At 41.0% G+C, this 16,976-nt stretch overlaps 1 protein-coding gene across 2 annotated transcripts in view; it reads left to right on the top strand.

Annotated features, from left to right (window-relative positions):
- The window catches only part of Cd86 (CD86 molecule), a 62,198-nt gene that overhangs the window by 8,950 nt on the left and 36,272 nt on the right, over positions 1 to 16,976 (top strand). The window contains exon 1 of one of the 2 annotated variants that reach the window (XM_013019482.1): positions 12,943 to 13,104. The exons of the other annotated variant lie outside the window; for it this stretch is intronic. Within the exon in view, the coding sequence (XP_012874936.1) occupies positions 13,088 to 13,104 (17 nt within the window). The 5' untranslated portion in view covers positions 12,943 to 13,087. Of the gene's footprint in view, positions 1 to 12,942; positions 13,105 to 16,976 lie in introns of those variants that run through there. 2 annotated transcript variants of the gene reach the window in all.

The raw sequence follows: 16,976 nt of genomic DNA, 5'->3' as shown, positions 1-16,976 counted from the left end.
CCCCCCACCCCCGCACCGACATTGTAAAGCTCGAAAAACAAGACTCTTATCTCTAATAAACTACTCAAAAAAGCCAGAAGTGGTGCTGTGGCTCACGTGAGACGAGCACTAGCCTGAGCAAAAGGACCCAGAGATAGTACTCAGGCCCCAAGTTCAAGGCCAAAGACCAAGACAGAAAGAGAGAGACGGAGACAGAGACAGAGAGAGACAGAGAGACAGAGACACAGAGAGAGACAGAGACACAGAGAGAGACAGACAGAGAGAGAAGTTGGAAAGGTAAACAGACTGTTCATAATGGCTCAGTGTTTGGTTTGGGCTAGTTGGGCCAAGGCCATCTGTTTTTTTCTTGACCTTGTTTAATGCAACCGAGGTTAAAAGGACAGTGAGGTAATTATGGATATAGTAGATAGAGTGAATTAAGAATGTAATAGCATGGAGTCCAGGCTATGGTAAGTCAGAACTAGAAAGGAGGAGATGGGAACTACTACTTCCCTGACAAGAGCCAGGCAAGGAGCCAGTGGTCACGGGCAGAACAAAATCTGGGCATGGGTCAAGATCTAAACCAGATGGACAACAGATGATCCCTAGACAGAGAACTGACAAACCAGCAAAAGAAAGCAAAAACTTCCATTATAATTAAGCTGTGAATGTCTCAGACATCTGGAGAATTCACACAGGCCTGCATCTCTAGCTCCACTGGGAGCATCAGAGCCTCTGGTAACAGTGTGCCATCTTTTCACACGAGAACAACCCACCCATCTGGTAAAGACTTACTGCTTTCCAGTCGGGAGAAGCAATCTTCTTTCCATGTGTCTAGTTTTACTCATGTCTATGACTTGCTTGGTGCTGCAGAAAAGGTAAGGCTGAGAGTCCGAGTGCAGGTTATGTGCAAGTCTGGGCCCAGTCAGCTCACATCCCTGAAGATGCCAGATTCTAAGGCAGAATCCATTTACTTTCTCTCCAAGATCTCTGCCTAGGGTTTGAAAGGCAGTGAATTGGGATGGAGGGAAAAAATCAAGTGAGGGTTCCATAGAGAAGATGAAGACATTAAGGTGGAGAAGTTAATATACTCATCCACTAGATGACCCAAGATTCCATCTGCAGAAGTCTTGGACTTGATAGGTGTTCATAGCTGCCAGGAACTGAAATTCAGGAGGGAAAAAAAAGAAAATAATCCAAACTCTAGCTTCTTAAGTGCAACTTAAGTTCACATAAGTGTTGTATGTGAACATGCAAAGTAAACCTGGTTGACAATAGATTGAACCCTAGATTTTACCTGGAGAGGCCTTAAGAAAAATATCCCCTTCAATTAAAGGAATTTTGTACTGATTGTTGACTTCTCTGAGCCTCAGTATCATCATCTACTAGAGAGTTGAATGCTTCTAATACCTTTAAATGGTGAGGACAGGTGTGTGTATGGGAGGATGAATGTCAAGTGCATGGATCTGAGCAAGATGGAGCACATGATTGCTGTTACGGCCAAGATCAGCCAGGGCTAGGCCAGGGCATTTATGTGGCTATAATTCCTAAATCCTTCTAGAGCTACATAGGTTTGATATTATTTTCCCCACTGGGAAAAATGAGGAAATAGGTTTAGAGAAGTTTAATAACTTAATGAAGAATGCATAATTAATAAGAAGCACAGTGAAGACACATACTCAAAGAGTGCCAGGCCTAGTCAGCATTCAGTTCAAAAAATGTATACTGAAGTCCATCTGACATTCCAATATACCTACATAGCATGTTGAGCTATAAATTCAAGCAGATTCTATTCTATACCTTGCCAAAAACTTAAAATCAGCTGGGTGTCAGTGATTTGTGCCTGTCATTCTAGCTACTCAGGAGGCAGTGATCTGAGGATGACAGTTCAAAGCCAGCCTGGGCAGAAAACCCCATGAGACTTTTTATCTCCAGTTAACCAGCAAAAAGCCAAAAGTGAAGCTGTGGCTTAAGCTAAGCCACAATGCCCAGACCCTGAGTTCAATCCCCAGTATTAGCACAAAATTCAAAACTGCACATCATGAGCTATGTGATCCTGACAAGTGGTCTAAACTCTCTGATAATCAATTTTCTTATCAATAAAACTTTTTGTTAAAATTTTTTGTAGTACATTAAAATAATAATTTCATTATTATTATCAAAGGGTTATACAGAGGGGCTACCGTTCCCTAAGTCAGGCAGTGAGTGCATTTCTTTTTGTGGACACATCACCCTTTCTTTACTCTCCACCATTTTCCTCCTCCCCAAATAAAACTTTTTATACTATCCCGAAGATAAATTAAGTCATGTATTTAGAATACACTAGGTGCCCCAGAATACTAGCAAATAGCAATAAATTAACAGATATTTACTTGAATCAGTAGACCTGTACTGAGCTCCACTCTGGACTGGGTACTGTGATAAGTACTAAGGATGCAAGAAGGAGTGACGTGTTCTCATCCTGGAGGCTCTCAGGGCAGGATACCCATCTGAGCAGTGAAACACCATAAGGAAACTGTTGTAACAAACCAAGAGGTCTTGTGGTTTGGGAGTGAAGAAGACGTAGATGTAGAAAAAAGGGAAGGGAAAGAAGGGAAGCATAGCAAGGGAGAGGTCAACTATGAAGTGATCTGGGATCTTTTCTTTTTTTTCTTTGTGCCAGCACTGGAGTTTAAATCAGGGCTTTATGTTTTTGTTTAATTGGGTGTTTTTGTTTTTGTTTTTGCTCAAGGCTTAACTGTCTACCATTTAAACCACATATCCACTTCCAGGCTGGCTTCAAACCTTGATCCTCAGATCTCAGCCTCTTGAGTAGCTAGGATTATAGGAGTGGTGTGGATCTTGAGAAAGAGTAGGATCTGGCTTGGAAGGAGTAGTGGACAGAAGGAACATCTTGTGCAACTGTAATGGAGCAAAACATCTTCAAAGGTCTTAAGAGTTGAGAAAGAGTGAATGGTTCTAGTGTAACCAGTGGGAAGTTGTATGGTGTGGGTGACATCAATAACAGAGGAAGATAGCTTTTGGCCTTTCAAGGGCCTGTGGATCTTGTTCAGAGGAACAAGGAACATGTCTTTAAAGGAAGGAAGTTTCATCACCAGCTATTGTAATACTCCAGGGAGAGGTGATGAAGTCTCCAAAATGAGCCATCAATGACTTAGAAGGTGGTAGTGAGTGCGCAAGGGTGACATAAATGCAACATGTGTGATCCACAGTTTTGAAACTGGCCCTGGCCCTTCTTCCTGGCCACAGGCATCCCAAGAGGCCCAAAACCAAAACACACAACACCTCTTTTAAAAATCATCTCTTTTGATTGTATGTAAATAACCCTGACAGAGTGAAAGTACAACTCAAAGGCAATATTTTGCCTCTAGTCCATGTCATGCAATGGTCAGGTTGGTTTATAAATGTCCTTCCTAAAAAAAAATGCCAACAGCTCATCTAAAATGGTACCTACCAGTACCAGGCTTATTTCAGATCGTTTTCAATATTAAAGAGCATTTGAGTGAAGCTCAGGTAGAAGCACATTAAAAGTGAAGAGCAGGAAGGACAACAGTCTTGCTTTCCTGGGAAACTTTCTCCTAGTTAGCCTTGTGTGGCCGTGGGCCCTTGGGACCTTCTACATGAAGGCATGTGAAGGAAGTAGGAAGGAGCTGCAAAATTACCTCAACTGTCCTGTACCACAAACTTGAAGCCTGCAATCCAGAAGGATAAATGCACGTATCAAGGGTTCATATGTCTTCTGTGCATGGCTTCTGGTGACAAGGATGTCATAGGGAACCGAGACTTTGAGTATGCCATGTCCTTCCCCACCCCTGTTGTGAAGTAGAAACATTAAAAAAATCAGTGTTTCCTTTTTTTAAATAAACTTAGTTACATTGGCTATGTTGACTATGTCCAAATATACTTTACTTTGCAGTGTACATTTTATTTAGTGTCTTCTATAAATATTTTGCATAAGGTGCTTTCACCAATTTCATACTTCCCTAAATTTCAAATATGCTGCTATTTGTTAATACGTGTTAGTTTTGTTATGTGTGGTATCTCCACCTCTGCACAAAGAAAAGAAATATGGGCTTAACTTTTCCAGCAACGTTTCATTTAGAATATTACCTCATTCTATTTCTTCTAACTGAGTCTATCAGGGACATGACAGTTTCTCAGAATATTTAAGTACAAAATCTTACATGTTTGATGTTTGCAGGTAAGGTCGAAATGATAGTAAGTTTGGAATCTGGTATTTTTTTTTGAGTTCTGAAAAGTGACATCACACATGTTGACAACTTATTGGTATTGATGTGTGTGTGTGTGTGTGTGTGTGTGCCCGTGTGTGTGCATGCACATATGTGTTGCACTTATGCCCCAGAGCTTGAACTCAGAGTCTGAGTGCTAATATATAGATTTTTTGCTCATGGCTGAATTCTCCTACTTGAGCCACAGCTACACTTCCAGCTCTTTTTTTGTTTTGGAAGTTAACTTGCAATAAGACTTTCTCAGATTTGCTGGCCTAGGCTGGCTTTGCATTCTGATCTTCAGATTTCAGCCTCCTGAGTACAGTAGCTAGTATTACAGTCATGAGTCATCGGAGTTTAGCTTGATATTGACTTTTAAACTTGCTGCTGCATATTTCACTCATCTTAGGAAAATTTTATGTAGTTTTGTTGTTAGCTAAACATTAGGTCATCTGTATACTGTCAGGGGAAGTTCTGAAGTTGGAGAAATATTGTGAGCCCTACTGAACAGCTAGAGTGTGGAGTTATTAAATTCGAGGGTAAGACAAGGATTTCCCAATCTATCCTTGGGCATGAAGACCTGTAGGATTCTCTGCAGTGCTAACCCTGACCATGGATTCTGCAGACCCTGGGGCCATTTTAGATGTGACCAGAAAAGGAGCCAGTGTGCTTCCCAGAGAAGCTGGTTCTTGAACCAAAAGATGTAGGGAAACTTTCCTTGGTTATAAGCTATACAACCTAAACAGAATCTACCTCATACTCTTAAGGTAATACTGACCTATGAGGACAATGCACCTAACTAAAGCTGGGTGTTTTGAAAATCACTTGATGGCTCTTCCCTTGACTTCTTAGATGGATGTGCTCCAGGAGGGCAGGGACCACTCTTCTCTAGAATATCTTCAACTCTAGGATAAGTCAAGTGCCTGTATTCAGGCAGGTCTAGTGGGGTTTGTTGAATGGATGAAAAGAGATTTAAAAAATAGAAAGACTAACTGGTGCAATGTCTATAGATCTTAAGGTGTTATTGGGAGATGGGAAATATTGCAGAGATACAGAGGAACAAAGCCCAATAATGCCTGTCTGCATGTGTCCCTGGCATCTATAGTTACTACAAGTTCCCATGCATCTTGACACCTGGCTCAGCTCTTTCCACCAAGTGTTTGGATATACAGCAGAAGGCAAAGTAGGAAAGAGCGCTTTGGATGTCATCTTGCTGCTATACTCTAGCTCTGGTATCCAAGAGGGAAAGTTTGTGAATCCATCTCTTCCCCAGTCCTCCTCCACTTCAGCCCTCTGGCTTAATTAACCTTGGTTTCCTGACCTGTGCCCAGGCTTTTGTCACTTGACCACAGTGATGTGCCCTATTCTGCACACTTCTTAAGATCTCTTGTTTCCACTTTGCCATGTCTCCATTAGACCATAGACCACACTCAGACCCTAGGTCTGATTATGGGCTCCTCATCTCTAGTAGTGATTTTCACTGGACTGAGGGCTTTCTCAGTCCGTATTTATCCTCCCCATCAGCAATACCCATAAAGCAAATGCCTAGTCTTCTGTGGCACAGCAGCACTTTTTTTTCGAAAATTGCACGCACCGTAGTAATGATTTTTATCCTTTTCACCAGTTTTTCCTTTATGTTTATTTTTAAATGTAAGTGAATGCAATAAATCCCAATAAATGTACTTTGTTGCTAAAGTTTGTTTTTTAAGCTACCATGTGATGTTGACAGGGCATGTAGATAGAGACTTGCTTCACTTGATAAAATTCTACAAATACCTGCTGGTGTCCTCTGACTTTCTGACTTCTCCCATGAGCACATCTAGGCAAAGTGTGCTGTTAGGTCCTAGATCTCGCATTCAGAAATTGGTAAGAGTCCAAGTTAAGAGACAATACATGTTGCCTCTTTCCTAGCACGCATGAATGGTATGTATTCGCATCCCGAGAAAGTGAATTCAAGAAGACAGGTACCTAGGGACATCTAGGGAGACTGACAAAGCAAAGTTAGAAGGGGAGTGGATCTGTGTTAAAAGGGTAAGAGTGAAGCTCTCTCTTTATTCTAAAGACCTCTCTGATATAAGTACAATCTGGGAGGGCGAAATACTCAACTTCTAATGCTTAACTATATGAAGTTTGCTTTTAGTGTAAGATAAGATTGTATCCCACCCACCCTTCAAAGAAGAAAGAAACCCACTACATTTCTAAGAATGTTCCTCCAGAAAAAAATGGAACTGAAAGCTTTTTTTTTAAAAAAAAAAAAACATTGATCTGGCCTTTAGAAAATGTGGGACTTTTTCTTTAATTTACCTAAGGAATTGATTTAAAAATCTCTAGTTCTGCATCAGATATATACATAAAATATCAAAATAGCAGAAATACAGCCCTGGAGATTTTTCTTTACAGCCTTATATGCATGGCATTTGATTATAAGTGTGCAACATGGGGAAGTGAATCTTTGGACTATGAAATTAATGCTGATTTTCTTTCCCACTAGTCTAAGATCCCTCTAAAATGTCACATTGGTAATTTAGTTGTGTTGCCAGGAATCAGTGAATGTGGCTTATGTGGTTTGTATGTGAGTGTATCTGTGTGTTTAAAGTAATAGCCTTTATTTTTAGAACACTTATAGATTTAGAAAGAGACAGACGGAGAGAGTCAGAGAGAAAGAGAAGATACCACAATGCATTCCCATCCATTTTCTATCCTGCACCCAATTTCCTCTCTTATGACTGTCTTTCATGAGTGTGATAGATTTGTTACAATAAATGAACCAATGTTAACACATTATTATTAACTAAAGTTTATGCTACATACCACAATTCCTTCTTTGAGTTATGTAGTTCCATGGTTTTGACAAATACATGATCTTATGTGCCTGCCATTATGCTATTATATAAAATAATTCCACCACCCTAGAAATTACTTGAGTGCCTCCTTTGTATCCTTTCCCATTTCTCTCCCAGCCCATGGCAACCTCCAATTTAATATCACTGTCTCCATGATGAAAGCTTTTCTTAAATATCACATCACTAGAATTGATTAGTACGCATGTAGTCAATCATTTAGGGTCTAGGCTTCTTTATCGATATGATAAAGATGTATTTTGCAAATACTTTCTTCAAGTCTACGACTTGTTTTTTAATTCTCTTTATAGTTGGTATATGCTTATGCTTTAAGGAGCAAGGCTTCTAAAAAATGCAATTTTACAGGTATAGTAAGAAGAAAATGCATTGCATATTTTAGGTGCTATCTCTCACGTGATAGCAGGGAACTGAGGACCCCAGCAGGGTTTGCTTAAAAGGGCAGAGTCAGGTCCTGGGGACTGTGGCTAGCTACCCAGCATTATCAGAAATTGTATAACAACACTGAGAATAAGAGAATGACTCTGCTTGAGCTGCATCACTTGAAAATGAAGAACAGTTCAAGAATTCTCCTTATAGTCTTGTTTCCTACATAGATTCTATACTGCATAGGTTATGAAATCTGCTCAGGAATCCAAATACAGAAGAGATCATCATTGCCAGGTGCTGCTGGTTCATGACTGTAAACATAGCTACTCAGGAGGCTGAGATCTGATGACCATGGTTCAAAGCCACCTTGAGCAGGAAAGATTCTAAGACTCTTATCTTCAACGATGGTTCAAATGGTAGAATGTTAGCACTGAGCACAAAAGCTCAGGGACAGTGTTCAAACCCTGAGTTCAAGTCCCAAGATTGGCACACACACAGAAAAGAGATAATCAATTTCCTTATTTCCTTTAACTTAGTCCTAACTCCACTCTGAGCCTCCATTCTCTCATTTGGATAGCAGACTCCATCTTGGTCGTGCAGGGGGTGCCTTTCTTCCTCTTTATCCATTGCAAAATTAATAGTTTACTTTGTACAAGGCCCTCAAGCCTCTGGTGTCATTGGCACCCGATTATCCGGTATTGGTATTCCTGTGGAGTCTGGTGGGTCCCTGCCCCCCAGGAGAGTGAGGTAAAAGAATATCTCCTATGTCTGGGCCCTTAAGCTGAAGCTATTCCCTCTCTAGGCATGAGTCATCACCCCTGAGGAAGTTGTCTGTGGGCGCACCAAGGGAGGGGCACTTTGTGTTCCATTGCTCATAAGGCCTCCCTGCCATTGCTCATAAATACCTCCCTTCCTCTTGCATCTTAAAAGAAGGAAGACTTCTAAAAATACAGGACACCTGTTTGTATTATATCTTCCATTGGCTTCTGCAGAATCCTGGAAGAGCCTTGGATCATCTCTTCTTTCTTCCACTGCACACAGCTCTGGGCCCAGAAAGCTCAGAAAGCAAATGCAAATCAGCCTTTCAACAGATAATGCTACAATAATTACTCAGGGAGATTACTTTATTCTATCTTCAAACCACCATGTCCACCATTTTTTTTTCTTTTTTGTCATTTGTGGGGCTTGAACTCTGGGCCCGGCCATTGTCCCTGAACTCTTTCAGCTCAACTCTCTACCACTTGATCCACAGTGCCACTTCTGGTTTTCTGGTGGTTAATCGGAGATAAAATTCTCACAGACTTTCCTGTCCCAACTGGATTTGAACTGTGATCCTCAAATCTTAGCCTCCTGAGTAGCTGGAATTACAGGGAGGAGCTACTGGTGCCCAGCTAGAATCTCTGCCAACTGCACCAGACCCTAGGCCACAGGAGGTCTTTTAGGTAGATATTAGACATGACTAAAATAGGGAAATTTAGCCACGTGTTTGGTTGTTCCTATATGCCCACAGGTTTCTGGCTTTGTCACATAGAGAGTAGCTCCAAATATAGGGTTCCTAGATACCATTTCTTGTGCAACAGTTGGACAAGAATATTAGGAAGGTTTCTGTCCTCTCCAGGCCCAAAGCTACCATCTATGGCCACTCCTCTTTCATTGTTATTGCTTGCAGCTTGGGCCTCAGACCTACGACTATCCAGGAATGAACAGTAGAGGACGCAGGTCAACTTGGAAAGTAGCTTTTTGAGGTGAACAGTAACTTCTTCCTCACCAAACACAAGGAATTGATGGTCTTCCTTCCGTTCAACCTCCACTCATCATCTGCCAGGATTAATCACCATTATAGTAGCACCCTCACCACACTTGGCTCTGATAACAGAAGAGAGTCAGTACTATTTGAGTGGCTGAATGTTGTCTCTAAATACTGACACACAAACAGGACCATTTTTTTTTCACAATATGTGAAGAAAAAAATCATGCTCAGCTCACTTCCTATAACTAATGTTAAGCTAATGTGATCTTTGACTCATTAAAGAAAGTGATCTCATCACTGCCAGGTCCAAAGCACTGAACCTTCTCTGTTCAAGGTTGTGATGACTTACTCAGGAAGAAGGGTGCTAGTAGAAGTGTCATTGTTTAGGGTCCTGCAGACTGGTAAGCCAAGACACTGATGATATTTAATTAAGAGGAAAGACTGTTAAGGAAATATATGATTGCTTTTGGTTATTTGTAGGGTTTTATATTTTGTAAAAAGACACAAAAATATATTCTGTTCATTCCAAAAAACCAGACTATGATATCTAATGGCACTATGGAGGTAGAGTGTGAGAAGTAGTAAAGTTGAGAGTTAATATTTAAAAAAAAAGACATGCCATACACCAGTGGCTCATACCTGTAATCCTAGCTACTCAGAAGGCTGAGATAGTGAGATCTAAAGATCATAGTTCAAGGTGGGGGTGGAGGGGTAGATGGGTGGGGGGAAATGTAGTTGTGGAGGTGGGAGGGAAGGGATGGTAGGGGAAAAACAAAACAAAGGAGGAGGCAACAATCTTTGATAAGAAATGCAACAATGCTGGATAAGAAATGTACTCATTACCTTGCTTATGTAACTGCAACCCTTCTTTACAGTATTTTCACAATGAAAAACTTAATTAAAAAATTAAAAAGAAGAAAAGAAAACTTGTATTATCTAAAAACAGAAAAAGATCATGGTTTAAAGCCAGCCCAAGTAGGGAAGTCCATGAGACTCTTATCTCTAATTAACTACCAGAAAACTAGAAGTGGAGCTGTGGCTCAAACTGGTAGAGCACTAACCTTGAACACAAGAGCTCTCGGACAGTTTCCAGGCCTGAGTTCAAGCCCCACGACTTTCCAACAAACAAACAAACAAAAAACACCAAAAGACATGCATATGACCCTCTTATCAGGAAGTAAGTTTCCCAGTATGACAAGCAAGAAAGCATAGGTTACACATGCATCAATTAGTAGTGACATGGGGGGGATCCATGCTTGAGATTAGGGGACATCTCTGATGTCCCTTACAGCCTTGCAACTCTAGAGACAGAGAATTCCATGATGTGATGCTGTCCCTTGTTTCTACTGCTTGACCCATCACTCATGCATCTTCCTTTACTCCCTGAGACATACTTTTGTATTACAACATTGCTCTAAACAGGAACTGAAGCAGGGAGGTGAGAGGAAAACAATAAAGCAAATCTGTCCAGGAAAAAAAAAGAACTTATTGTTTTTTTTAATTCTTATTTTATTTTTATTCTTATTTTTAATTCTGTGCTAGGTCCATTATATATGACACTTAATCCCTAAGAGTTATTACAGTATTACCTCTAGGAGAGAGCCAAGGCTCAGAGAGGTTAAGTAATTTCCCTAAAATCACAAGTATCAGGAATGGAGCCAGGATATGAATCTATGTCTCTATGAATTCAAGCTCAATGGGGTATGTTATTTATAGTCATCCTTTATTTACAGCAAATGATACAGATTTCTAAGATGTTTTGTATTAACATAAGACTTCTTTTCAAATAAATTTACATAAAATAAGTAAAGCGAGAAACATACTATAGAAGTAATAATGTTACTAGTAGCTAAAATACTTAAGTCTGGTATTCAAAACACTTTTGACAGGACTAGGGAGGCAGGTTTAGTGGTAGGGGATTTACCTAGAATGCACAAGGCCCTAGATTTGATCCCCAGCGCTGACAAAAGATTCTGTTGATAACAAAAATTTCAATTTAGCTTGCCTTGTATTTTCACTGGTAAACAAAAGGCAAAGAAGGACATTTGAAAATTAAGTGAAATATGAATGGATTATCCGATGCTCTAGTAGATGGGTAATTTCATGTAGTACAAGAAGGAAACCACATGACTCTTTCAAATAAAAGAAAATTACGATCGTAAAATCCAGAGGAAAACCCCAGGTGGGTCTATCCATATGGCATTTTTGAGATATGCACACAGAGTGGTCAAAGGGAAAGACTCAGGCAGAGTCCAGAGTCCCCGGATGGAAGGTAAAGAGCTTTACAGATGTGTTTGGGAAGAGCTATCATCGTCTCTTTAGTGAAAGAAGGAAGACCCTTTTGTGGAAAGGTCAAAGTAAGAATTGGGAAAGACTCAAAGAAAACAGTTGCCAGGAGCCATGGCTTGTGTCTTGTAAATCTTAGGTACTGAGGAGCCTGAGATCAAACCTCAGTGTAAAACCATCCTGGGCACAAAAGTCTGTGATTTTTTTTTAAATCTCCAAATAATCAGTAAAATATCAGAAGTGAAGACATGGCTCAAATAGTAGAGTGCTAGACTTGAATGAAAAAGCTAAGGGACAGGGCCTAGGTTTTGAATTCAAGGAGAGAGAGAGAGAGAGAGAGAGGAAAAAAGAAGTGAGGTAAGAAAGTAATAAGGAAAACAAATAGCCTGCCAGATGATTCCAGTGACTTACCTGCAAGATCTCATCTGCCTTTCAGAATACTAAAGAAAGAAAGTTAGTACTAATCTCATTTCATAGGGACAAGACTGAGAAGACTGTGATTTGGAGATGCTCGGGCACCTGTCCTGAGTCCCACAGTCAAGCCAGGATATGACTAGGGACCACCAGTTCCAAGTCCACATTCCTTCCCCTGCACCATATGCTTTTTACTGGCTTAGTCTTCTCAATCCAGTCAACAGCAAACAGCTTTCACTTTGTCACTCAATTTCTACAGCTTTGTGGGTCCTTGTCAACCACTAAAGAAAGCAGAAGAGGCATGCCCTGCACTCAGAGGCACATAACTTTGGCCACCATCACAGATCACAGAGTTTGCAGTACCTGATTTGGTCAGAAAAGAAGCCATGTACCCAGGGCAGGAAAATAAACTGCAATTTGTGACGCCTATTCCTGCCAAAGCACTGGGTTCAGAGAAATCCTCTGGACATTCACATACCTCTCCCACTTCTATTTGTGGCTTGTCCCTAAAGTCAAAGGTACCACCCACTTCCAGGAATGCCACTTTCAAGGTGGTGTATGTTAATTGACTTTTTTTTTTTTTTGGTCAATCATGGAGCTTGAACTGGGCACTGTCCCTGAGCTCTTCAGTTCAAGGCAAGCACTCTGCCACTTGAGCCACAGCGCCACTTCCTTAATAGACTTCTGATGAGGTCCACAGAGAGGGTCTTTCATGGATGATTCGATCTCTTGTTCTTTCTGGTTGGCAATTTCCCTACATCTTCATGGAGTCCACTCTGTGTGACTGCTCAGCAAACATGGATGGAACCAAGCTGAATTGTTAGCTTGTGGACTCTAAGGATTGTGTTCCTAGGTCTCTCTCAGTCTATCAGGGAGCTTATGGTTGTGGAAGGGGTTGTCTTTGGGGGTTTCCTTAGGGCTTTACACACTCCCTCACTGTCCAAGATCGTACATGTAGTCATTCTCATCAGTGGAAATGCCCACCTGCCAGCAGAAGTTATCTGCCACTGTCTGCATGTTGCTTCTCTCTAGTCAGTTCCCCTTTCTGTATTTCAGATCTAGCCCCGGTCCTGAGATTATTTTTCACTGTATAAGGAAGCCCCAGAGCCGACAAAGGCTCCTGTTGCTTTCTTATCGGCTCACTCCTTCTTCTTCGGGAATGCTACTGTGCTTATGTGTCTGGTCTCTGGGAGCTGTGGTAGATGGGCATTGATGACAGGTATGTTCTTAAGAAACACTTAACTTGGAAAGTATGAGGTAAAATGCTACAACTGGAGCAGAGGGGCAGAGGAGGTTGAGCAGCTTTGCAGCTGATGGCTGGTAAAGGAATAGCTTATGGAAGGGGCATAATGTGTACTTCAAAGTTTGACCATCAGGATAGATTCTCAGACATTACAGGAACAAGACTCTTCCAGCCAGGTTCCTGTATCTTTAGTGAGACAGGACAGATAAAAGACCCTTGGCCTTAAGGTGCTGGGGGCTCCAAGCAGCTCTGTTCTAGAAGCTTTCTAAGCTTCTAGAGGAGGAGGAGAGCTAGAGGAAGGAAGCGATATCCACAGCCTCTTTGCAATGGTTTCTGCTTTCATGTTGGCATTTCCTTGTCTGATCTGATCCAGAAACCTTTGCCTATTTTTTTTCCCTTTCAACTGCTGGCTCTCAATATTAGAGACTAATAGTTCATTTAGAAAGAATTCATTAGGTCAAAAGGAGCCCAGACAGCAGTTTACATGTTCTACATACTGTGTGCCCATTTGCATTTGTAAATCGGCTTAAAATATCAAGTCTATTAATAGTAAAGTAAGGTTCTGGAGAGACAGGTGAAAGTAAGTTTTGACCTAGGGAACTTCCCACCTTCTCAACTTATAATAACTAAGGAGATGGCCAGTTCATCTTACATTTAACCTGCTTGAGAACTAGGGCTGTGGACGTCAAAGTGTGTTTTATGCTCAGATTCACAATTCTGTACTGGGCCTGCCCTGTGCTGCTGCATATACTGTTCATGTTATGTAGGTGAGCTATAATGGAAGCTACTATAAATTTCTTTTTATTTATGTATTTATGTTTACTGGGTTCTTCCAATGTCCTAGGTTTTAAGTTTTTAATAAGGTTGTAGTTCAATAGGAAATAATTAATCACATAATCCCATTAACATGACAATTAGGAACAGTGCTCTGAAGGAGAAGAATTAATTTTATGTGATTGCTGATTGATTACTATGTCTTTGCACTTGATATTTTGGTTACACTATTACCCCTAAATATCAGATGTTCCTTTCTGGGTGGAGGTGAGGGCTGGTTTTATAAAACTGAGCTCCAGTGGGAAGGAAAGAAACATGAAAAGTTAAAATGGAAGCCACGTAAGATTCTTAAGCAGAAAAAAATTAAAATTTAAGTACAATGTTTCAAATATGAAATAAAAGAGGAAGTTCAGTGTGGGATTGTCTAGGCGAGGACTGGAGCTGTGAAGGTATTAGGAGAGCAAAAACATCTCTGAAACAAAGAAGACAGGGAAAGGAGGGAGGAGAGGCTCCTAGCCATTTTCTAGAGCCCAGACAAGTGCTGTCCATATGCCTTTCATGATGAGGGAGAAGAGAATATTTGAAGGGCAGAGGAAGAATAGGCCTACAGGTTGGACACACAGTTACTTCTGAATGGTACACTGACTACATTCAGGTTTCAGTACACTCAGTGGGAGACAGGTGCTATGTTGAAAGATATATTTTCAACACTGCATTCTTCTATCAAGACTCTGACACCTCAATGATGGGAAACATCCCAATCATGTCTTTCTCCATTCATGACTGCAATTCCTTCCTGAGTACTAGGTCCTATGTAGATCACTTAACTCTCAATGGCTTAAAGCAAATAAGAAAAACCCATTTCTCCTTTCTAGCTATCATTTACGTTTTAATGTTGGGGCTTTCAAAAATGTCTTAACCTAAGTAATGAGTAATGTGGTAGTTCCAAGAACTTCCATATCACTGGAATATATTCTGGTGCCCAGAATGGGAGTTGGGGCGGTCCCTCCAGTTGTACTCTTAAAACAGTCTGTCCTTAAAATTTAAGACCATCCTTAAAACTGTGTCCTGGGCTCATCTCTCTCTGAACAAGTTTCTAGTTCTGAGAAAACAAGAAAGAAACTCCCTCAGGGGGCCAGGATGGGAACTTTAGTGAGTTCCATGAACCTTGTTTCTGGCAGGCAAAGTTCTTGCATGAACGTGCAACTCTAAAGTTTTGCACCAAACAATAAAGAAAGAAAGAAAAATAGCTTGGAAAGCCATCAGTAGTTTGAAAATAGAGTGGTCATTGACTCAAACAGATCTGACACTAGATACAGGTAAGAGTATTGGTCATCTATTTTTCATACACAACTGTTGTTGGGGACAGAAGAAAGTTAAATGGTATCATCATGCTATACCTCTTCTCTGGACCAGTGAGAAGGAAGTACTCTTAATTCTAATCTCTTTAGTGATTATAATATTAGAGGACCACTAACAGCATTCTCTGGCTTTTTGTAAATCTGCTCAGACATCATCTCTTTGACCCTTTCTAATGCTGCTCTCATATTTGTGTAGAAACATTGTATTCCCAAATGGGTGAGGGCCATAGCAGCTAATAAAGGAAATCCAGAATTTGGTAAGGAAAGATCTCCATAAATGGGAGCCTGAGGAGGATTTGATCCAAGAAGAGATTAGACCTTGAGTGAGGCAGATAATCCAATCTGCTCTAGACAGAGACATGGATAATAAGGGAGCTTAGAGGGGCATAGAGCACAGGATGGGCAGTACATAGGCATAGCCAGTCATCTCCTGTGTCTACCAGAAACCAAATATGGTGGGGTTTTTTTTGGTCAGTCCTGGGGCTTGAACTCTGGGTCTGGGCACTGCCCCTGAGCTCTTCAGCTCAAGTCTAGTGCTCTACCACTTGAGCTACTTCCAGTTTTCTGGTGGTTTATTGGAGATAAGAGTCTAGGGGCTGGGAAGGTGGCTCATTGGTAGAGCGCTTGCCTTGCATGCCTGAGGCCCTGGGTTTGATTCCTTAGCACCACATAAGCAAAAAGCCAGAAGTGGCACTGTGGCTCAAGTGGTAGAGCGCTAGCCTTGAGCTGAAGAGCTGAGGGACAGTGCCCAGGCCCAGAGTTCAGGCCCCACGACCAGACTCCTCCCTGCCAAAAAAAAGAGTCTCACAGACTTTCCTGCCCCGGCTGGCTTTGAACAGCAATCCTAAGATCTCAGCCTCCTGAGTAGCTAGGATTACCGGCATGAGCCACCGGTGCCCAGCTATGTTTGTATTTTTGCTGGGAACATCATTTACACTCATCTCTTCCTTGACATACCACTGCTCCCATGTTGTTTCTTTCTCTCTACTCAATAGTGGCCTTTCTTGGTCATTCTGATACCAGCCCTCACTTCAGGCCATAGATAGGCGATTTTCTTTAAATTTTCATGACATAATTTTCTGCTCCTAAGTTACTATTCCCAAGCTCCTAGTTCTTTGTCCAGTAAATATAAACTCCCTATTGAACTTTCCAGGCCCTCATCTTCTGTTCTACTAACAAAAATTAATTTTCTATTGTCTGTCCATAGACAATCTTTCCTTCAGTCCAGTCAACATTTCTTCATGATTGATAAAAGAGCATACTCATTCCTCCATTTCTGTATGTACTAAAAAATTGCATTTGATTGCTTTCCAGAAACTCACACAAGTAGTAGAGAGGAATTTTGAATTTTTCCAAGACCATGAAATGATAGGAGTTTGGAGTGATGTTTGTACCTCTGAACTGATAATTGAAAATTGTATCTGTGTGTTAAAATATCACACTGTATTCCATAAGTTCATGTAACTATTATGTATGAGTTAAAAATGGGGCCAAGTATGTAGTTTAGTAGTACCCACTGCCTGGCCCTGCAAAATACTCTGATTTTCAGTCCGAAAAAAATTTAATGAAAAAAATATTATCAAAGAATATTATACCAATAAAAAGCACTGATATGGGGCTGGGAAGGTGGTTCAGTGGTAGAGCGCTTGCCTTGCATGCCTGAGGCCCTGGGTTTGATTCCTCAGCACCACATAAGCAAAAAGAAAAAAGCCG

The sequence above is a fragment of the Dipodomys ordii genome, unplaced genomic scaffold (genome assembly GCF_000151885.1).
Source record: "Dipodomys ordii isolate 6190 unplaced genomic scaffold, Dord_2.0 Scaffold45, whole genome shotgun sequence".
Classification (NCBI taxonomy): Eukaryota; Metazoa; Chordata; class Mammalia; order Rodentia; family Heteromyidae; genus Dipodomys; species Dipodomys ordii.
The sequence above is the reverse complement of the archived record's forward strand: the minus strand, read 5'-3'. Positions and strand labels throughout refer to the sequence as shown.